Genomic DNA, 23,535 nt, shown 5'->3' on the forward strand with positions numbered 1-23,535 from the left:
AAAACAAAAAAACAATAATAATAATAAATACTTGCTATACTGTTTGCAAGGGGGAATGTTTTAAATTTTAGGCTTGACAGGAAAGCAAAGCATCCTTCCTTTGAATCGAGAATAATTCAATTGTATTGTGCCTACAAGTTAGTCTAAGAAAAAAAGTTTCTGCCCAGGAAAAGCTTTGAATATTGCCCTTTCTGGCAGTGTTCTTTGCTACTTCTTTAATCTGTTCCAAATCCAGGCATGTTTCTACTACCCTGGGAGAAAGGAGTAGAATATCCAGTAAGCCCAGTGAGGTGTGTATAAGGCTTATAATACTGAACTGTAAACATTTTTTGTTCTGATGTCCTGTATATGTATGTAGTAGTTTGGGTGTGTATATACAGTAGCGTTTCAAAGTTGGGTGTRTTGGTTAACCTATTCTTGGAAAATGGACAAATATCCATGTTAAACTTGTTAGAAAGTTAGTGAGCTGTTCTGCTATATGCCTTAAGCAAATATTTACTCATCAGGTCTTTCTTTTTTACAGATTGCCATAGAATAAACTTTTTTAAAAAAATAAAAAACAAAAAAGCTAAATGTTTTGGTATAATACATTTTCAGGTATCTTGTCTTTTGTGTAAGCCACTGCAAAGACCTCACAGGTTATAGTAAAATTGTACAGTTTTTCAAATTCCCATACAAGTTTTCAGTTCTCATTTTAGTTGTAACAATAAAATTTTTTTTAAAGAACGTACATATGAGTCTTACCACTTCTTGTCTTCTCACAGCCAGAGGCACTGGCTCCTGGTTTGAACCACTTGCAAATCTAGGCTAACAAAAGATCTATTTTTCCTCACTAGAAAATGATTTAAATAACTTTTTTGTAGATCGGATTTCCAGTAGAAGAAAATAAGTGAGGGTGAATGTCCTGTTGTCTGGTGCCCCCTCCCACCCCTCTCCTCACATCTTTCACTTGAAATAATTAAAATAGTTAATTACTATCTCAGGTCAGCAGTCTGCGCAAAATACAAAATGTAGTGACTCTGAAGCACAAATGCTTTTTGAAAGTTTCAGTTGTGCCTTAACATGCATCTGTGTTTGCTAGGAAAGTACTATAAAATACAGTAACCTGTCTATTTGTATTTTAGAACGTGCAGCTATTGCCTTTCCACTTACCTTGGATTAAAATATCTACCTTTATATCTTTAAAGAAAGTTACAATYTGAGAAGAGCTGCATGGAAAGAGAATTTTCACTAGCTCCCTGAAGCGACCTTAAGGCAACTCAGGTAGGTTTCCATATACTGCCTATATGGGTCCTTAGAAACTGTCAGGACCTTAATGTTAGTGGTTAAAGCTTAGCTCATGCTGCAGCAGGAAAAAGTGGAGTGAGCTGCCCCCCATCTGTTACAAATCACTGGCTATTTCCCATTCATTTGAGGGAGRAAGGAGGCAAGAAGCAGCAGAGAATTTACTTAGGTAGGAGAATGTCTGTCTTCTACTTGTGAATGCATCTATAAATTAAAAGTGGAGTTAGAGCATGGATAGGCAGACCACTTCTAAGGTTTACTTTACTATGGAATATGTGACCTAAACAGCATGGTCTTGCTACTCAGAGCTCATTAGTAGCAAGTTTGAGCATATGAGCAAGCTACACATTCCCAAACTAAATACAGCAGCACAGGCAGTTTCAACTGTGCAAGCCTGAACTTTTCACAGAGTGAATATAGAATTAGCTGCATGGCATACTTAATCTTGACATGCATCTTAGTTGATATGCAGTATCTTAATTCCCTTGAGGGGTTTATTGCCTTGTAGTCATCCCAATAGTACTAAAGTCCAGTAGCGTAAAGCACTTGCAGGAACTTGTCTCAAATGTTTTATTACAGTTGTAGAAAACAATATGAAATCCAACAAATAAATACTGAATAGAAAAGTACTATTTATATAATATATACACACACAAGTCAAACCCTTTCAAGTATTTTACCTGAAGTCAGACTTCTCTTTATGGCTACCCTCCACTAGAGGAGACAAACATTGACAAAGAAGCCTGACAATGGGTATATGATTTTGAGAAATCCTGACCGATGACTAAATGAATAAAAGGTACATTAAAAAAAAAAAAAAAAAAAAACTTGGACTGACCTGTCCATATGCCAATTAGATCTATACATGAATGTAGCTAAAGATATGTAACTTCCTATTGTAGACTGCTGTGGATATAGACTTTATATTTGCCCTAATCAATCTTTGCTTGAAACTTTTCCAAGGTGTAATAATTACAAAAAATGAGCTTTTGAAGTAACAAGCTTTGCTTCTGAAACAAAATCGTACAAAATAATAGGTAGGCTCCTGATCTCTTGCCCTGCAAATAATGTATATGGCAGCTGATACCGATAAGCTGTGTTGTCTGCTAGTTTTGGAACTAAAAAGAACTAACTGCATCCCAGTGTGGAACTGCTAGAAAACGCTACAGATAAGGTTTGGTCATTGTCCACCACAATCTCTCCAAGAAACAAATTTTTAGTCCACTCATGCTATAGAATGAACTGTTTCTGGAACTAAAGTAGTCTAAGATTTTTACACTAACTCAAGTCAGCTTTCATTTTTTTGAGAAGCAATTTGACATCTTTCTTACAAACACTTGGGGGTAAACTAAAGCTGAGTATTACAGGTGAGTATTCTAGCCATCTAGTAATTTTCTTCCTGATTTTTTTTCCCATTCCTAGATGCATTATGGCATCTAGGAGTAGCAACCAGAATTTGATTTCACTAGGGAAATTTCTAGATGAACTGTTTTGCTCCCGAAATTGGAGAGCCTTCRTTTTGTTCCTCTTTGAGAAGTGTCAAATAAATTAATAAAATCCTTACAGGAAAACATATCAAATTTGACTTACAGTTTGTGCAGAAGATGTTTCCAATGAGATAGGGATTTAACTCAAGTGACAACCTGGTTCCATATTCTAGGATATCCTGTTTTCTATTCTTCTAGCACTTGAGATTTCACCAGTGCTAGGAGTGAAAAAGACAGATTCCAGTCTAYTTAGTCTAGGTTGCATACTACTCCACTTTGGAAACCTGTACTCTGTCAATATAGAGTGTGTATATAGCAGAGGAAGTAARCCAGACATGTAAACAACAAACTAAAATCTTAAGGTACCCACATCTGTCTTTGTAGACAATGTGATTTAGCTTCTCATATTCCACTACTAAAATACTGTGATTTCAATTTCAGCGTCTTGGTTTACAGTGTCTCTTAATTCACAGCAAATCTTGTCCATTTTCTCAAAGGCTTGCCGTCCCTTTTCACCTACGGAAAAAGAAGAGAAACACATCCTATGCTAAGGAAAAGACATCTGTTGGAAACACCCTGAGAAAGTTACACTTTAAAAATGCTTCTCCTGTTGTGACTTAATTCAGAGCTAAAAAGAACTTTCAGTAGAGACAAAAGCCTTCTCTAAAGGTATAGTCTTCCAAAACCAAGTAGAAGCTACCATAGAAAGTGAGGTCTTCTGTAAATGCTTCCTTTTAGGTCTCCAACATGACTAATGATCTGGAGTGTCACATTTGGAAAACTTGCTTTGTAACACATGTAAATCTACTCTTTTGTGGAGTAAATCTAGATATACAGAACTAAGCCTGAATCTAGGTGCTTAGGATGAACAGAATAGGGCAGTTAGTATCTATTATCTTTTAGGTAACTGGATATTGGTCTAKCAGCTATGTGTTTAAGATATTTAGTCTAGGTAATGAAGGGAGAGGGGAAATACATGACAGTAGCAAGATTAGAACACTGACCTTTCATTAGCAATTCAACACCACTGTAGGTGTGCTTGAATTCAGTAGAAGTAACAGGTAATGAACCTTGTTACATCTGTACTCATTATTCCTCCCGTATTCACAATGGAGCAGTTTGGAGGAGAATAGRATAATCAAAATTAGAAGTAACCAGTCAGTTTCTAGGTGGCTGCTGATGAGATTACCAGGCAGAGATAGGCTATTGGTGTTACAATACCTAAAAGATCTTTCAGTCAGCTTAGCTAATCTAGTAGAGCTAGAGCTGCCAGGTTCAAACGTCATTTTACCAAAATCTAGGAGGAGAAAATTACTAATGCCAGTATTCATTAATAAGAACTCCAGCAGCACCATCAGTACTTTGAGGACTTATCTGCTGCCCCTTTAAACCCTTCTGGTTTTTAAAGCACTTTATCCTACAGTAATCTCGTTAGTCTGGGTCTACTAACTTTAAAGGGAGTCTTCACTTACTATATGTGGTATGAAGTTTATCTTAACAATATGAAATAGCTGTTCGTGAAGCATTTCTGTAATCTTAGATGAGTTCAGGTTGAACAACACACAGGTAGAACTTCACACCTATTTTGGTTTTGCAATATTACATATGACTCTTTCAGAGATTTTTTTTTGTTGTTTGTTTGGGTGGGTTTTGGGGGGAATTTTTTTTTTTTTTTTTTTTTTTTGAAGTTGTACAAAATGCTTACCAAATGATAGTGTTGTTTCCCTGGCTGCATTTCGAACTTCCTCTGTTTCAGATTGGCACAGACGGGCAACCTCCTCAATACTTTCTACACCCTGTTTGTGAAGAGAAAAATGGCAAAGGTAGCTTTTTAAAAAAGTACTTTGATTAGTATTTCCAGCAAAGTGCACACATACTAACTTGGCTATACTCTTTACTCCCCCAACATATCATATTGCAGTTAATTATTTTTCTGAACATAAGCTTATCTCTGCCACTTTCTCTTCTGTTCCAGAGCATAAAAAAAGTGTTAAAGTTTTAGGGCACAGTTCACTGTTGCAGTGCTACTACATTAGCATAAAGCACAATAGGGAATCAGGACTTTAACAGAGAGAGTTAACGCAGGTTTTGCAAGGGCAGCTGCTACTTTGCCAAATTGACCTTATTTGAGAGTAAGACTAGGTGGTTTTTGGGACCTATCTATCTTGTGACTGCATAGTTGTAGAAACTCTACTGATAATAATCTCTCGTGTGTAAACAAATTTATTACAGATTTGTAAGGCTGCTGAAAGGCTCTAAATCCACTGTTTCTTATAATAGCAATGTAAATATTACTTGTATTTGGTGACTATAATCAGCTATTACTAAAATAAGGTGAACTGGTTTAGCTTTAGATTTCTATAGTTATAGTGACTGCCTAAATAACTGATTCCATTGCTCATTTTTCTACATGCTAGATGTCCCCCAGAGACTGGCTGATGTCCTTCACCATTAACAATATTGGAGAAGTTAGAAAAAAACTTCTTTAACATTGTACTCTGCATATTGTATCAAATCTAAGATTGCGGACACTATGATTGCAACTCCCTGTGCCTGCTGCCCTTTGAATAACAGTGTTAATAGTCCAGAACTCTGGAAACCAGAAAATTTTGTTAATCCTAGATACAAAGAAGTTGTAAAAATAATTTCAGCCTAAAACACACGCTTGCATCCAAAAATTTTGGACAGACACACACAGTAAAATAAGTAGAAGTTTAAATGCTTACTCGGAGATTTTTGAGGGCCAAACATGCAGCTTGCTGAAGTCTTGCATCACAGTCAGCTAAAACATCAGTGTAAAAAAGCAGAGCCTTTCGGGGTGGAGAGGGGAGGGGGAAAAAAGGTTTTTAAAGTTCAAGTGTAATCAGTCAAATATAGATTGCCAATATCAGCCCTGTTTTACCTATTTAAAACAGAATTAAGAGTGCTGAAGTGATTCATCTGCGTTCTTATGCTTTAGTTTCTAGTTAATAGATTAATGAAGTGCATAGAGGACAAAAGTGCTATTCTAGCAGGGAACAAGTTGCATATATTTCAACATTTTATTAGAAAGGATGATGAGAAATAGTTTTACCTTTCCCCTAAAGTTCTTGTTTGCTGCTGCACGGGAGAGGCAGGAAGTGGCTGCTTTGCTGACACGATGGTTGTCATCTAGCTGTAGAATCCCAAGTAGCTGTAAAGTCTGCGGTAGAGGTTGGAGCTTGTTCAGTTGCTTTCCTTTCAGTTTCTTAAGAGTCTTTAGCCGTCCAGGGCACTGTAGCTCCTCAATTAGCATTACTGCAAGTGAAAGAACTCAATTTCACTTACCAACATAGGAAGGTGTCCCTAAGGGGARGCGAACCGCCCTCTAGTTTCATCTCCTTCAGCCTCAAGTAGTTATTCACATGGATCATAAGCAGGCCTGGCACAGAGGAAGCAAATAAAGACAACTGCCCCTTTGACCATCCTGTCTTCTTTCCCTGTCATTGTTTCATTTCCTCCTGTGCTGAGACTGTCCAACAAATGGAGCAATGACTATATTTCACAATTGTTCACAAGATGCAGCAARGCCCTGGTCTGTTCAGGATCTGAGTGCATTAAATACAGCATGCACTGTGAGAGAACTCCTGCACATTTGGACTGGAAGACAATCTGACTAGTTCTAAAATAAGGAAAAAAACAATCAAGGAAAATATTTCTTAAAACATCTCTCAAACATCTAGCTGTGCTGGTCAAAAAGAAACACCTATGTCTTTTCAAAAAAGAAGAAATCAAGCACTGAACTGACTATTTGAATTTGAAGAATATTCCAGCTCTTTTTCACTGACTCGTAATGCACAAGTTCTCGTTATTCTAAGTCATATATATCAAAATAAGACTGAAAGTACAGCCAATATCAGGACTGTTTTAAAAATAATTATTTTCTGAAACAAAATAAATTTCAAAGTCCCTTCATATGTTGGGCTAAGTTTAAGGAGGCACAAGCTACCTCTTAGCGAATATATATTAGTTACCTGGAATTTAACAGTATTATCTGTGTCTCATTACAGCTGCTAGAGTCACACAAAGCTACAGACCATTTACGCAGTCCTTGAATATAGATGTAGATTGTTGCCAGCTTAATTTCTGTTTTAACTTCAGCATATTATAGAACTCTTTTTTATGACACTTGAGTTATACCCTTCCTTCATACTTGTTTCATTTCTACCTCGTTAGATGCGGGAACTAAGTGCATCTTTCCTATTCCAACTAAAAATTGCATGGGCATAAGGGGAATTAAAATGGAAATGAATTGTCAGTGCTATGGAAGGCTGCTCTCAAAGTATTTCTTGTGTCGTAGCCAACTACTGGCCTTGTCAGTTCAAGTGAAAGAGCCAAGTACTTGCYATTACCTTCTTTAGCAAGTTTTCCCAAGTGTTTCTCCAGGCTGGTAATATTGTGCTTTTCCAGGTAGCTACAAAATTGGAATAAAGTAACTGCTTCTGTCTGGAGGTGCAGAGAGGGGAGCAACCCATCACAGGTGATAATCTGCTCTAGGAATCTCTGCAATGCTGAAGGTAACACAGAAAAGAACAAATGAGAGAGACTAGTTAGGCACAAGGTGCCTTAAAATAAATTCATGCGTAAGAGTTTAGTTTATTTTTAAAATGCACAAAGACAACCTTCAGCCTTGCAGTATGATAAAACTCAAGTGCTCCTATGTTCAAGAAACAGACTTGTACCTGCTTCTAATTGACCGGGGTATTTTTCCTTCACTTTGAGCGTTAGTATGTACTTCAGTGCATGACGGAACCTTTCTACTGAAGCAAACAACATGCTGCCAGCCTCTGCAATGTCATTCCAGATTTTCAGAAAATGCTTCTTCTTTTTAGTCTTCTGAATAACTGAAAAAAATAAGTTTTGCAAAGTCAGTGAGCCCTAGTGGATTTTGGATTTTACGTGATAAATTAGGTACCAGATAGCATATCTAGAGATGTTCAGCATAACTTGTATTTGCATTATACAGCTGGCTTTGTTCAAAGCTGGAGGTTCCTGGCAGTATTTTAAAATCTTGCAAGCACTGATTTCAGTAAGCTAGGGTTGAAGTCCTAAACTGTTGTAATGAGACCCAAGTAAGATGCCTAGCAGAGCTCTACTGCCCCTCAATTCATTGTTCATTTTTCCCCTGGCATCTGTGTTGAGTTTCAGAGGCACATTCTTTTAACTGTTTCCGCTTCTATCAGAAAGAGCTGTGTCACTGCTAAGCATTTAGAAATCCTGCCTTATGTAGCCTCAGGAGTGCAGAACTGAATCCCAGTGAATAGGCTGACGCACACCTCCTTCTATCAAGGACTTTTGAAGAACACTTGAAGAAATACCCTGTGGTTTCTTGCTATCATGTAAACCCTGTCATTTCTTGCTCTTATCTGTACAGATGTCAAATTTGTATTCTGCATTTCAGACTTCTTCTACACTTTCCTCATCAGATTATCCCACAGACTCTTCCTTGCTCTGGGGAACAGTTTATTCTCAGGTCTTTCAGCATAAAAGCTATGTCAGTAAGTGCTTCCAACTAGAATTTGCATTCCTGCCACTATACGTTACCACGATGAGAACGAATAACTTCAAAGTYGACCATGGTGCCTTTATGATTTTTCCAGTCTCCAGCAATCAATGGAAGAAGGTAGTAGGGAAAGGGCTGAGATGAGAGAGCACACACCCTAAACTCTTCTTGCAAAGGTATACAGAAGCTGGGCTGTTTGCTTACTAAGTAGAAGCATAAATATAAAAGAGGACTTAAGGCTGTTTTGCCATTCTTTGACCACAAACTCCATCATCTGTAACATCCTTGTTTCTAAGACACACTGGTCCAGCTATTATTTCTTTGAGCAAAACTTCTTCAAACTTCTTCCTTCCTTGCAATTAAAAAAAGCAGCCCTGTTTTTTCTAACAGCTTATAACTTATCTGTAAGATCTGTTTTAACAACATGAATATTTGTAAGGAATTTAGAATGAAACTCTGATAGGTCTAGGGTAGGTAGCACAAGCAGTGTTATCTAGATCTCTTACACCTCTGGCATGCCTTGGCTTAATACAGTTACTTAATACAGTTACTCACTCTCTTCAACAGATCCATCCAAGACTTCCCCCAGGACTTGCGTCTGCTGTGACACTTCTTCCAAAAGGCTCTCCTGGACAATCTGGGCTACATTTGATGACCTCAGTTTCTGAAACACAACATGCTCTTCTCAGTAGCTGAAACAAAGGCAGTTACCAAGCTCAAGAGGACAATGGCTTTGTTTCTTAGAGGCTAGCTTCTAGAATCAGTGAGAAAACATCAGCTTCTCTCAAAAGGCCTCTTTTTCCATCATGTAGTGGACCGGTCACTTCTGACAGCAAAGCTGCTCAGCATAACAGCACGAATAAAACACATTCTATGGTACAGGCTGCCCCTGCGTTAYGGATTTTTCTCTATACCTATCCTTTGGTAACTGTATAGCAGACCAACATTAAGTTATGTGGTCCTCTGCTGCTCCTTTTCATCGGAGGTGATACCTTGTTTGAAGACAATAATGTGCTTGAGCGCTATAACTGCAATGAATCAAGGCACGAGGTCTCAAAGGGGATCTTTACAGTCCTTGCGTATCCTGCATATCACCAGTTTCTTTCTAGTAGTAGTTTTTCACTGATAGAAGAGTTGATCACTTGCTATCAATACTCAACCCAAATCTGTCCTACTTCATCCACAGCCTACTCACCATTCCTTTGGGCTCAGAGTGATTATTTACTGCTATAATAAGTTACATAAACTAAGAGGCCAAAAGAGAGCAACAGAGCTTTCTTCCAGCATTTGTATGATGTGTTCTGTGCAGGTACGTATACATTGCATTGTTGAGATCTAATTTCTGAGTCTTTGAACTTTTATAGAAGAACCAGCTACATCTTCGTGTTTGTCCATAATTAGAATCAACAATTACGGTCTGCCTTGAAAACCCTTACCTGCAAAAGGGATTTGCACAGCTTCAAATGAGTTATCAAAAGTGTATCTAGGCTTTCATCACCAGTAGTTACACCTCTTTCTTCTGTTTTCATGTCACAGCTCAGGGACTGCACTGTGCTGTCATTGTATGTGCTGTATAGAGCAGGGGAAAAAAAAAGAAAAAAGAGTTGAAGTGTTAACCCAACACACAACAATGCAGGACAATCTCAAGAGAAAGAAAAATGGTTCTATTTAAATTCCTGGATACATTTAGCCTCTAAAATCTTAATTTTCACTAAGTAAGTATGAAGACATGCACTGGTAGCCTTCATCAGGTTGGAAAGGTACAAACCGGGTGGCGCTTAACAGCATTTTTGATTGCATTTATAACACTTCCTTAAAAATTTCATTTAAAAGACTTCATATTTCTAAAATTAATGCCAGGACAGTAATACCAGATCAGCTGATCCCCTCCTCCCCCCCCCCCCCCCCAGAAAAAAGAAACATTTTAGAGAATCAATACTAGAAAAAGACACTTCTAGAGAAATGGAGTTGCTAACTCATTTGCAAAAGCAACATGCACAAAACCAGACTAATTCTTTGGCTTTCTCTGAAACTGATGATACTGGAATAAGTGTCCCAGGATCAGGCTCACAGCTCTGGAGCACAAGTTTCAATGTTAAGTGACTTGCAAAACGTAAAATTGAATACAAAAGAAGAGCTCTGTGAGTTACTCCTTGCTCTCTTCCTTGCCAGTGCAAAACTGTTCAGCATCATCCAGAAAAGCCTGTTCCCAACAGTCTAACAGACCTTCTTCCATCATCTTTTCCTGGGAGTATCATTCTGCAATATTGTCCATAAGTTCAATATAAGTTTACCTACCAAATGCTAAGTATTCTGAATTGTACATCTTGGAGTATTACCAAAAATTGGTGTCCCCCTGGCTGTTCATACCATTAGCAGATCTGCACAATCATACTTAGCTGAGTAAAGTGGATCAGTGTTTCTGGGATCGGCCTTCCTTACCCCTTTTGCTCACTCCCTTTAATCATAGAATCAGAATGGTAAGGTTGGAAGAGACCTCTGAARATCATCTAGTCCAACCCTCAGCATAGCCCATACAGGGACTGAACCCGCAAYCTTGGCATTAGCAGCACCACGCTTTAACCAACTGAGTTAAACCTGCCCCCCCTAAAACGAAGTGCTGCAGATACGTACCTGATACTGGCTGTTCTTACGCTTCCAAATAATGAAAGTTCATCAGCACTACAGTCAGTATTCAAAAAGTCAAAACTTTCCAACACTGTTTCCACCATTAAACTTTCCATAGATGAATGTTTGTGAGGAATTGTCTTCAGCTGTTTTTAGAAAGGGGGGGAAATTATCGTTATCTGCATGGATCAAGCCATTTTTGCTCTTAACAACAAATCAGTTTGCTACTTTCATTTTATTCTTAACATAGCAGGAAACTTAGCTCTTTGTACTCACACTGATCCCAAAATAATGCTACTACTTAATTTCATATTATACTTCAATGTTTTAATCCATCTTTACTCTTCTTTGAATTTCCATGCAAATTAATGTTGGTATGAGAGCTGATTTTCTCTGCATCCCCTGCCATTAGTACAGAGTTTTAGATCTAGAAGTAGCAATTTGAGGAGTACATGGCATGCCAGCATAGTATTGAAGAAGTTTCCACTTAAAAATCAGTAGTGGATTTCAGAGGGCCACCAGCACTCTCCCCCCAAAAAGACTGCTGATCTAAGAGCACTTATATTTAATTTCTACTTTTTATAGTGTTTGTGTTGGAATAGTATGTCAGTGCAACAGTGTTAATAACATTTTTATTCCAGACATCAGCTGAAGTCTTAGAGTAGCTTATCTCCCAAGCATGCATGCTGGCCCCATGTATTACAAGGCAAATTTGCAATATAATCTTTCAGAAAGCTGTTTTCCAGGATCCTTCCCCCTAAAGAAAAATATTTTCAGCATTATATGGTTGAATACTTGTCAGACAGACTGAACTGCCTGCAGAATCATAGGTGACCCTGCAGAAGCATTATATTTGATGAGCTGATGCAGTCATCTCAAGATACATTAAATCTGAAGAAATCAGAAGAATCACAAAAATTAAAAGCAACACATAATGCAGAGGCTCTGACATACAGCTCAGATCCTGCTTAGCCCAGATTATTTCTCACTTTGACTAGATGCAGCTCGTTAATCTCCATTTTCAGATCATTGACCTGTGCACAGTATTTGAAGGCTGTCCCTGAGAGATGCTCTGCAACATACTGCTACTGTATAGTTATTTCTTGAGGCTGCCTTTTCTAAGTAATGCCTGACCTCTGGTGGCCAAACTTACTTTTGAGGGACATGACGGATGATACATTCTGATGTCAAACTTCAAAGACAGGTTCGTGAAACTTATAAAACATTTAGGAGCAACAGTGCAAACTACACAATCTCCCAAGAGTAAAATACTACCATACCTTTAATTTATCCCTTATAGACAAAATCTGGTATTCCAATTTCTTCAGCTGGGCTTGCCTCATATCCTGCAACTTCAGCAAATTTAGTATTTCTTGGAGAGTCTTATCAATTGACTTTGCATATCCATCTAGTTTTAGGTCATTTTCAGCATTCAAGCTTTTCTGGCTGATGTTTTCTTGCTCTGTCAAATGGCGATTTCTGGTCTGGTTGATAGAATCTCTACTGCCTTTGCCACGAATCAGAAAACTAGATGGGGTATTTGAAAATCCATCCGCACACGGAGTCTTCTTCAGGATATCTAGAGTTGTGTGATTTGGAAGAGCACGTTGTCGTTCCTCTGCACTAGTCTCCTTAATGATTACCAATGGTAAAGTCCTATGGCCTAGAGCTGGAGTTGTATTTCTGGACTCCGTCCCTTTCTGATCCTCAGAGCTGAACGAGTCTACTTCGCTTGTCTCTGCAGCACTGAGAGGTTTGCTTCTTGAATGCACACTGAAATCACAGGCAGTCAAGTAGCTCAATATGCTGGGAGGCTGAGCTTCATGTTTTACATCCTCTTGCTTCTGCCTTTGTTGTAAAACAGACTGCAGCAGACAGATTCATAAGTGAGCATACATATAAGCACGAGATACCACCAAAGATAAAGGACCATTGCTTCCTGTTCCTGGAAACCTGCACAGCCAAACTGATCAGAAACACGGGGCTCTTCTGTACAAGGCAACCAAGCCAACACTGGCTGGACAGAAGAAATCATTGAAAGAGTATTAAGAGATTAATAGATGAACTGAGTGGAGTAGAAGTAGTCATGTATGAGAGGCTTTTATGTGAAAGTTACCCAGACAGCTATAAAAGCTATATACAGCTATTTCATATCTCAGCTCAGAACAGCTTGCGAGTGTAGATTAAAATCCTCTTTAATGCACGGGGAGGAGGACAGATTTTTCAGCTCATTTGGACTACAGTTGCCAAAAAAAGTCGGGTAGAGGTAGAGGAAAGGATTTTTCACATGGCACCCATAAGACACTGTTCTGCTCCATTCCCACTGAGACTACTTGATTCTTAGTTTGATTCCCACTGTAGACAATTTGAGCATGTGCCTGCAGCCCTATCATCCTGGCTGCCAAGAATAATATTTAGCAGGGATTTCTTTTTTTCAAAATCTAAAATGGAACTCAAAATAATAAGGATTAAAAGAAGAAATAATGAATTCCCAAAATAAGCTACAATGGCCCTGGAATGCTAGGTGTTTTTTCATTTCCACATGTATTCTTTAATAGGCTGATCTAAGCCAGACACTCAGTCCTAATGTCTGTGCTTTGCATTTTGTTTTCCTCAACATACTTACCAGATAATATTTCTCTCTGAAGCTGGGAGTATTTGGTGGAGTCCAGTTGTATAAAGAACTTCTCCTGCTACCCATAGAAAATTTGGCAGTGGTTCCAGGTGACAAAAACTGGTTGTCTGTGTCAAAGGGGCTGTAGTAGGAGACACAAAGGCCTAAGTGTCAGTAAGACCAGAAAGCACAGAGGTGTTTAGCAACAGGAATGGATATTAGGATTTGAATTGTGAAATTTAGTAAACTTTTAGAAGGAATAGAAAGAGAAATTGCCTTTCTGACCAATTTCTTTGATTTCACCAGCAGAGAAAGAGCCAGACAAAAAGATTGTGTATTCTAAATAGAATCCTCCACAACCTTTAGACCTGTGCCACAATCTCTGGAAGAAGAGTCCAACGGTCTAAAATTTAGTCTGAGGAGAGTTTTCAGTCCTTCTGCAGCATCCTACCCAGGTACCAGTGTTGGCAAGCACAATATAGGTTGCTTGCTTATGGGCTATGCCACTGGACACACACTATCCTAGCTATGAAGGAGACATAAAACATGTAATAAAGGAAAATTATGATTAATTTTACCCCTGAAAAGCACACACTGCCTGGAAAAGCTTCTATATACTTTCTTAATCCTGCAAATATTTTAAAGTAACTGCTTTCGTTGGCAGAGGGAGCTTGTATAGTGGTATATGGCAAGTGACGTGGTTCATACAGTCATGGATGAGTCCACAATTGTAGTGCCAGAGGAAACTGGCTACGCTCTAGGAGTTTGATAAGCCCAATGGTAGGTTTCCCAATTACCTACCACATCACAGCCACTGCTTTCCCAGCTCCTCTCCAGTCTAAGGAAACTTGGATGAACTCGCTCCCAAGACACACCTCAGGAGAGGAAAAACATTGAAAGCTCATTAGAGTAAGGTTGTTTTCACTGTGTGTTATTTTTGTTCCTTCCTGATATGTCTTTTGGTGCCAAAGGAAAATTTATTTTTTACAGTTAAACACTGACATTTTGAAAAAAAGCTAACTGGATATAGCAAATCAGTAATCTCATAGGTATCAATATAAATAAAAAGACCAAACAGTAGTATGAAGTCAGCTGCATTTAGCTGTACAACAACCACTGGAAGGTCTGAAAAGATCCAAATTATAACAAGACTATTTGATTACAGAGAAATAAATTTTTGCTCATGAGTAAAAGCAGAGCTTACTTCTCTATACCTTTTCATGTTCTACACACAGACAGTTCTCAGCAGCATCCAGCAGTGGAGCACACCACTGTTGTCTTCAGCACGGAGGTAACAGTCTGTGAGCTTTCCCAGTACAGGTTAATTGGCTAAATTAGCCAGTGTCACCCAGCTGGAGTTCATCAAATAGGCCAGTTCCATGGAGTCACATTAATAACCATCTGCATTGTCTCACTATGCAGAAAATAAATCTGGTTTCTGACAGTAAAAGCCTTTAGCCAAAGCCTGCTATGTTTAGTGATCGAAGCAAATTACTTCCATCCATAGTGTTTCTTAGGAAGAAACAAAGCAATCCTTCCCTCAAATTTTTAATTTTTAGCTTTAATATAGCAATGCAGTAATGCAAAATTACACTTTAGATGAGAGCGATAGGAGCAACAAACTAAATCCATTCTGCCCCTAACTACTACAACTACTAGAATCCTCTAGCAAAAGATAGCTTTTCTGGTGCCCTCTCAAGAAGCACACACTCACTCTTACCACAAGGCAGGCTAATGAKCAGAGTGAAGAGGAAGGAGAAGGGACACTGGAAAGAATGAAGTCCACTCTAAAGCATCGATCATCTCTTGCCTGTAAATTCTTTGGGCACAATCTGTCCACGCTGGGACAGATCTAAGGGTCCATCTCCCCCAACATACYGGAGGCCAGGAGGGGATCCTCAAAGGAAAATCATAGGAAATATATTGAACAAAGTAGGCCGTCCCCAGAGGTATACTCAAACATCAGGGAATTTGTAGCTTAGATCTGTCACGCATCAGTCTTTGCAAGCAGCCTGTAATAGTCGCCAACAGGCGCACCTCTCCTGAGTTCATCTAGTCACATCCTGAGCTCACTGACATGAAACCTCCATGTAAGGCAGAAGTATGCAGACATTTCAATATTCAAGACTGAATTATGGAACAAGTACTTTTATTTGGGGTGGTCTCTGTGACTGTACTGACAGAAATGGTGAATAATCATTCTGTAGTCCTAGTCATGTTCCCCTCACTGAACATGCCTAATACAATTTAACTTTACAACCTTTTCCAGGCTGAAGACTTCTAGTCTATTTAGTTCTTCCTCATCTGCTTTGCCTTCCTATCCCCATTCTATTTCTGTATTGTCAAATACATTTTGGCATTTGGTTACAACTATTTACAATATAGGCATTAAGTACATAACTCTGCAATACCATGATCTACAGAAGGCCAGTGACAACACACTGTATGGCACACCTTTAGCTAAGGGAACTCAGCACCATTAGAGGACTTTAGCATTCAGATCCAAAATGCACATGCCCAGCCTAATCTTGAAGAGATTTACTATTCATCAGAGCTCGTTTCATAAATTGTAAATCCCATAACACCAAAAGCTTCAGATCTGCACAGATTCAGAGATGCCTCAGCCTTAGGGGTACTGAGCCATAACTACCAAACAATGGAGGGGTGAAGTGTTCAAGATTTCTACCATTTTCTCACTCTGCTGCATTTTTCAGTTAGGTATGTACTGAGGACACCTTCTGGCTTATGTTCTCAGAGAGACATAAATAACCAGGCAGAACACGCAAGACATGAACTAAATTCTGTCTGCAGCCCTAGAAGATCTGAATTTCCTTCTACAACCAAGACAGTGCCCTAATCACTTCATTCCTATCCAGTCATTCCACGTATTGAATATTCATAGAGCCTGGAGGGCTCTTGGTGGGAAGACTTATCTCARTTCCAGACTCACATCAACACAAACAATCCTGTTCAATTGGATTAGGCCCACTGTTATTAACAAATCATGAGATTTCCCTATTGAATGCAGGTGAAAATGCCTAAGCAAATTTAACAGGATAATGATTATTTAGCTTCTGCTATTCATTAAAGCAAAATAACCACAAATTTCAAGGTTAGTACAGCTTGTTATAAGACTAAACTATAATACCATTCCCAACAAAAGCACAGAAATACATTGTCAGGCCACTTCCTAAAGTTACTTGTGTGCATGTCTGTTTGGATAAAATTTTGTTCAGAAAAGCAAGAGTTTTAAAGAGATATATCCAAAAAAAAAGTAGACTTTTCATTACTACTATTATTATTATTCATAGAAGTTTGTTTCCCTTCTACTCCATCAACCCTTGTGAGCCAGCCAGCACATGTTTCAAATAAGCAGAAATTACCAGAGTTGTCCTAGCTGGATGGTATGCTTAGATCCCCATACAGAGTGCTTACTGAAGTCTTGAAAAGAGACTATAGGCTTTCTCTTTGTTCTTCATATGAGAGAAACAGAATTCAGACTGTTGTTTAGGTTGGCCAAAAACACAAAGTCTTCTGCCAAGTTAGCCTGCAAAGCAATTAGACAACAGGCCCAAGCTCATTCATGCTACTCATGACGCAGTCTATAAGGGAGTAGAAGCAACTTTCATTAGAGCCCAGAAGACTAGTGCCCTAGTTAAAGAAAATATACATTTAGAAGTGGAAGAATGAGCTACATTTGGATCACTCACACAACAGATCTAGAATGAAAGCTGGCCTCCGAGGAAAGTTTGGGCATAGCAGCTGGATTTGTTTAGTTATTCTTAATTCAAGGGGAAAAAAAACCCAGCTGTTATTTCAAGTGCTTTATCTTTTAAACTAGAAATTCCAAGTTATCATCATGCAACTACTCTTTTCTGTAAACAACTTCAGCAAACAGGCTGTCAAAGAGGAGGAGCCTGCCAGTTCTGGGTAGAAACGCTCTGGAGAATCCACTTGGTAAGACACCAACACATTTTGCAAAACTTAAGCATAGCAGACACATGGCTGAAATTCTCTCATACAGTGAGAAAGTCCACATGAAGATTAACTCCTAGAAGTGCATCATCGCTAGCCCTTTTCCCAACCTAGCTTTTAGAGCTGGCAACAGCCGAGCTACRGTTGTCCCAAAAGTGCAAGTATTACCAATAAGAAAAGCTGCACTTTGGGCAGCGAGCTACAGCAACAACCAAGAGACAACATAGTTTGTGTGACTAAATAATTTTCTAGAAACGTATAGTTTAAATTACGTTCTTTGTGGAGATTTAGGCTCTTATTTGAGAAATGATGCAGTATCCCAGAACATGAAGGGGTTTCCTTGTACAGCCCTTCTTGAAGAAGGGTTTTACACAMACATGTATTTATACAACTTATTGACAGTGAGGAAGGACAAGCAAGTAGATCAAGCAAAAGTAAATATGAAGTGAGACTATCTGTTAGAGCACCGTTTGTATTTTAGCAAGAAGAAATTAGAAGCAATCTCTTCCAAACTCCACCATGAGTGTGCCATCCCTCAATACAGCACTTCCTAAATTAGGGTATAAATTGATTTTATACTCAGTTCAATAAATAAGGTATGCCTCCTTTACTGCACAAGTGTAGCTTCTTCAGACGTTAGACATAAGTAATAGGGGAAAAAAGTAAGGACTTTCCTTATGAAAAAGGCACCTCTGCAAACAGAGCACTCAAGCAGTAGTCCTTTCTGCCCTGAAAAACGTGTATAGGGCTTTTGATCATTTCATGTCCAGAATAAAGGCAATGGAAATTCTGGTGGTGGTGTTAGGGGTGGAATGCAGACGACAAAAGAAGAGGAAGAAATAAATARATAGGACTTTGTTGGGGCTGCATAGAAGAGCACATACATCCTCTTGCACCTCTGTTCTCTCCTTCCTCAAAACTAAGAGATACACAGGCCAAAATAACAAAATATTTTAATTGGCCTTGGTTTAGAGAAGAGCTTTCATTTTAACAGCTACATCTAGTCTCAAACACAACAAAATCTTGCAACATCCTCATTCCATGTACTTTTCAGTATATCTACCAAGAAGGTCTCCGCTTTCAGATTCAAATGGGAGTACAGGCATATCTAGGCATGAGTAAGAGGAAAAGTTTCATAGGGTGTATGGTGCAAGATCACGATGCAGAACCACAGTAGTCAGGGCTTCTGGAATGAGGCTTTGTTAGCCAATTAATGAGCAGCTCAGATCCCCAAATAACAAACATCAGGACCTCACAAATCTCAGAGCAACTGCACCTCACCGAAACATGTACTGATGCCCAATGTTACATCTCAGGAAGAAAGACAGTGTCATAAACAATAGGTGCAGGCAGAACTCTACTGTGTAAGTTTATTTCTCATTGACTTACTGCAATGTGCATGTTTAAAAATAAGTTTCAGATGCTGTTGCTAAGGGTGATGTTTTAGCCTAACTGCATTTACAGTTCAACCAAATGGGCTTAAGAACCACAGCATACACAGAGACACTCAGAAAACAGYATGTTGATCGGGAAAGCTTTTTTCTCCTCCCCCTCAAAAAGTGCCCCTCAAATCAAATTCGGATATGGATTTCAACAGAAAACCTTTTTACAGCATTTCTTCTGGTTAGTAGTTAAAGACTGTGACAAGGCTTAGGTCAAACGATGCTTCCAAATGTTCTTAAAAGTAGAAACAGGATATTAAGACCTGAAATTCAAGTGTGATTGTAAGATACATCTGGTTATTTTATCCCAAGGGCAGAGCAGCTTTTCTCTTACTGAAAGACCTACTTGGCTCTCGGACACATTTGGCAGGCTGCATGTTAAACATACATGCAAGCTTTATTTTTAGATAGTTTTAACAAAACAAGAGACCAACATAGCCAGAGGAGAAGAATTGTATAAGGCTGAGTCATGGGCAAGCCTGGTCTGCAAACTCCCTGCCCTTCCTAATTTAAGCATTGTTCCTCTTCTCCTTTTCCTGGAGAGAGACTAGGCCTACAAGTCTGGTCAAATAGTAGCCTTTCTTACTATTAGGCACATTCAAAAGCTACTTCTCCATGGTGGGCTGAGTAGAACTAGGCACTACAATAAGCCATAAGTAACAGTTCTAGTGAAGAGTGCCCATTATATTATTGGATGCTATATCAAGATGGCAGCAGGTTAAAAAGTTCTGATTTGTTGCAGACAAGACACTCAGTATGGGCTGACAGTCCCAAGCATTAAGCTGCTGTCTTGGCTTTCCAAAAAAATGGGGTTTCTTTCCCAGCCCCAGTCAGGTCTGCTGTTAAGTTTGCAGTGTTACATACCGGCTTTCTATATGAAGAAAAGGGGAAAAAACCCAAAACAAACAAAAATCCCACCATACCCAGTAGTTAGCCAACCATAACATCATTTTCCTCACTTCTTCAGAGATTCTCAAGGAAGCAGGTCACTCATTTTCAAAAACAAAATCTTAAGTGTAGAAAGTTATCACATGATCTGTAAACAGGGCTACAAATTATAGTATATCAGATACTGCTGTTGGGAAAGGACTACATTAAATTCATCATACACCTGCTTAGACACAGCTAATCTAACTGTGCATAGAAGATACAGCCTAGCAAGACTGCAGTGATACACCTGAATCAGAAGACAACAGCACTACTTCAAAAATCTAAGGTAGTATGTCTAGAGTGAGGAARAAGTTTCAATGCAGCATCCACAGAAGTGAGCATTTGCCTTTAATAACATCAGTAATTCACTACAAAAATAAATCAATTTACAAATTTGAATTATAAAACAATTTCTCAAATCACAAGCACCGTGTTAAAAAAGTTACTTTAGATGTGTGTCTATTACTGAGCTTCCCTGTAGTGCACAAACAGGCCTCCCACAACTGTGATCATAGTGTAAATACAAAGGAGCTAAGTCTTTGGGGAAGCTTCATTTTTAAAGAATTGTGATCTAGTAACAGTGATTACTCTAAATTTCAGCCATATATTTTACTGTGCCTAAAAGGTGTTATTCTCAGCTTTGTTTAATCACTCTAAAGCTTTATTGGTCATGTTTTGTAGAGGTACGCATATTGCTTAAGACTACAGAGGTGAATGCTCACTCTGACAAAGTAGTGAGCTCAGTAAGAGGTAGGTGTAGCTAGCCATGATAATATCAGTACAAAGAACTGCAGGGTAACAGAAATAGGGACTATCTTCCCCCACCCAGGACCGAGATCAGGTTGAAGTTGCTGCGAGAAAGCACGTAGCCGCTATCTATCCAGCACCTGCTCTGCAAATAGAAAGAAGGACTATGATGTTGAATGCTGCTAAGAGACACATTTAGGAGCCTTTAATTCATTTCAAATTTTTAGCTCCAGCTTTTTTAAATTTGAAGCTGTACTTACTTCCAGAGGACCTCTAGTTGTAGCTTGATGGTGCCCAGCTCAGTTATATCCACAATGATTGCCTGAGGCTTTGTTGTAAAGAAGTTTATGCTGTCACATGTCACCACACCAACTAGAATAGTGGTTAGTCCTCGCAGTTCTGTCACCTGCGGGAACAAACAGATCCATTTTCATCCTGCCAGACAATCCTAAGATTCACACGCACGAAAAGGATTTGAGCTTAAATCTGCTTCGACGCCCACAACAAATTTAAAATTTGGCTACTCAGTCTGGGCTTGTAAACTGTTGAGGGAGACTATTCCCATAAGGGCCAGGTCATGGACAACTTCCAACAGAGAGGAGGCTCCTGACTAGGCGAGAGATACAGCTCTATCTGTTCCAACAACAGAATTTGGATGACTATGACTTCAGAGGTAAGTTTTGTCTGGAGTTCTGACAATTCTGGTTCTGGCACACACAAATAATTGCCTTTATTGTATAGCCTGCTGTACATATTAGAATATAAGCCTGACTTTCATAAAAATGTACAAACAATACAAATACCATCTACCTACACTAGACTGCTTCAGCTCTCGCTTGCCCAAGAACCTGGAAGCAAAGCTGTCTGCATCCACTATGACCTTTTCAACTGTCATGAGCTCAGCTGTAGACTAAGATCAGAACTTACATGTCTAAGTCCTTCCTCTAAGCCCACAGGAGGCTCTGAATTTGTTATCAGTAGCTCAGGCCTGCAGTTTTCTCCAGTCTGGCACTTTGCTGCTTCTGCTACTTTAAAAATCTAATAAAACATTAGCTAATAAATACTTGCTATGAAAACATACTTCAGCTGAACATCCAAGGCTACAAAGCAGCGTCAGACTTAGCACAGAATTTCAGCACAAGTACTAAAAGTCCACTTCAGGAATTACTCAACTGTCTACATCTCCTTTAACAGTCTGTGGAAACCTAGGAGTCTCTAGGCTCCTTTTGGAAAACTGTCTTTTGCATTTCCGAGGGTTTGGGGGGGGGGGGTTGTTTTTAAACCTAGTAAGTATTTGTACTGGGTGAAGATTAAGTATAAGGTGGAAAAAGCAAGAAGGTTTGGAGAACTTTAGTTAATTTAAGCCTTTCAAGCTGACAGAAAGAGCAAAACGTCATATTAACTCCCCAAAACTCTAGGTGATTCATCATCACAAAAAGGAATATACGTTTTTACAAATATTATGGGAAGACAGGCGTATGAATTAGTCTCTCATCTGATTTTCATTGTGCAGTGGTGGCAAAAACATGCTATAAGCACATTTCTAAAGGCTGTGCTGGCAAAATGTCAAAAAGTCTATCCTACGTAACCCAGTTCTTGCTTCCAGATAGGAAGGGAAAAAAAATCTTGCAAAAGCTGTTTTACACGGCAGCCAGAACTTGAAACCAGGCGCTGGCACTGTTTCCTAGTAGCACTGGATCCAGCACAGCCTGCAGTCTCAGCTCCCTTCTCGGCTGACAGGAGTCATGCCTCAGAGTCCGGCCCACAAAAGATGCCAGGCTACAGTGGAAAAGCTGCTTACGGATCAGCTCCACCTGCCATCACACCACCACTGCCAGCACTCGAACCACTGCCAGGGGCAGCTGCATGTGAGTGTATGAAGACTACAAGCTTCCCCCASGGAGTACCCTCAACCCATCACCAGTGTATCATAGACCACTGGTACTGGTCTCTTGCTGTTAAAGATAGGGCTACACACATGCACATATATGTATATATAAATATATATACACACACACACTTTACACATATACATCCCTTTGTCTCTATATGTAAACATTAGACCCTCAAAAATTCCAGGTATTCATCATAAAAACACACATACACCAGCCTCCAAAATGCAGGAAAGCAGAAGCATTAAAATAGGTTCAGTACCAGAAGCACTAGAAAGAAAAGAAACAGACATCTGTCCAATAAGCAGAACATTAACTGCCATTTTTAAGTGAACAAAAACATACTGCTTAAGAATTTTGAAAAATACATGGTAGGCTAACAGGTAAGCAATATGACAGATGACCTGTTTACCCACGGATTCCAGCCCAACYATCACACACCACACCTTGATTTCAAACTTCTCATGCAGATTAGGTATAAAAATCTTCTCTTCCTCATCCCATGTTTGGCTGTCATCTGTCTCAATCTTGCCTTTCAGCCTCCATTTTTGGCGTCCCAGGCGCACAAACACCTGGAAAACATGGAGAGGTGGAGGGAAAACACACACCCCCACCCCCAAAAAAMAGAAAAAAAAAATGGATCAGCACATCCCAGAACATGCTCTCGGGCAAAAAAGCCTCACTGTTCTAGTACTGCAGAGGCAAAGCATTTTCTTTGATTGCTATATATTTACAAATTTGGATAATGGTAGAAGGTGGATGGTGGGAGGCACAAATTAGCCTTGTGCATTCTAATGTCTTAACTCAAACACTCCCATCCGTTCTAGAAGAACTTGCAGAACTAAGTCACGTACTCAAGTGCAGCAGTACTTAAAATACCAGGCATGTAAGAATCGATTTGGAACCCTTAGAAGTAGGAAAGCAACTCAGTAACATACTAAGATACATGCAAATCATGCCAAAGTATGCCAAGAAAGAGGCAGCAACATTGGYTGATTGTAGGGTAGCTTTGAAC

At 39.2% G+C, this 23,535-nt stretch overlaps 1 protein-coding gene across 9 annotated transcripts in view; it reads right to left on the minus strand.

The window, feature by feature from the left end:
• Positions 1 to 1,840: 1,840 nt before the first annotated feature.
• RIPOR3 (RIPOR family member 3) overlaps positions 1,841 to 23,535 on the minus strand; it is a 54,223-nt gene continuing 32,528 nt past the window's right edge. For 8 of the 9 annotated variants that reach the window (XM_085314050.1, XM_085314046.1, XM_085314047.1 and 5 more), the window contains exons 10-22: positions 22,967 to 23,092; positions 20,889 to 21,034; positions 13,547 to 13,676; positions 12,201 to 12,785; positions 10,927 to 11,066; positions 9,729 to 9,861; positions 8,848 to 8,956; positions 7,472 to 7,633; positions 7,142 to 7,300; positions 5,845 to 6,047; positions 5,498 to 5,581; positions 4,477 to 4,567; positions 1,841 to 3,287 (exon numbers count right to left, since the gene is read on the minus strand). In XM_085314050.1, coding sequence (XP_085170176.1) covers positions 3,187 to 3,287; positions 4,477 to 4,567; positions 5,498 to 5,581; positions 5,845 to 6,047; positions 7,142 to 7,300; positions 7,472 to 7,633; positions 8,848 to 8,956; positions 9,729 to 9,861; positions 10,927 to 11,066; positions 12,201 to 12,785; positions 13,547 to 13,676; positions 20,889 to 21,034; positions 22,967 to 23,092 — 2,169 coding nt within the window. In that variant the 3' untranslated portion in view covers positions 1,841 to 3,186. The other variant, XM_085314055.1, reaches the window with a different exon arrangement.

This window comes from Rhea americana, unplaced genomic scaffold (assembly GCF_003343005.1).
Source record: "Rhea americana isolate MKP2758 unplaced genomic scaffold, rheAme1 scaffold_4, whole genome shotgun sequence".
NCBI lineage: Eukaryota > Metazoa > Chordata > Aves > Rheiformes > Rheidae > Rhea > Rhea americana.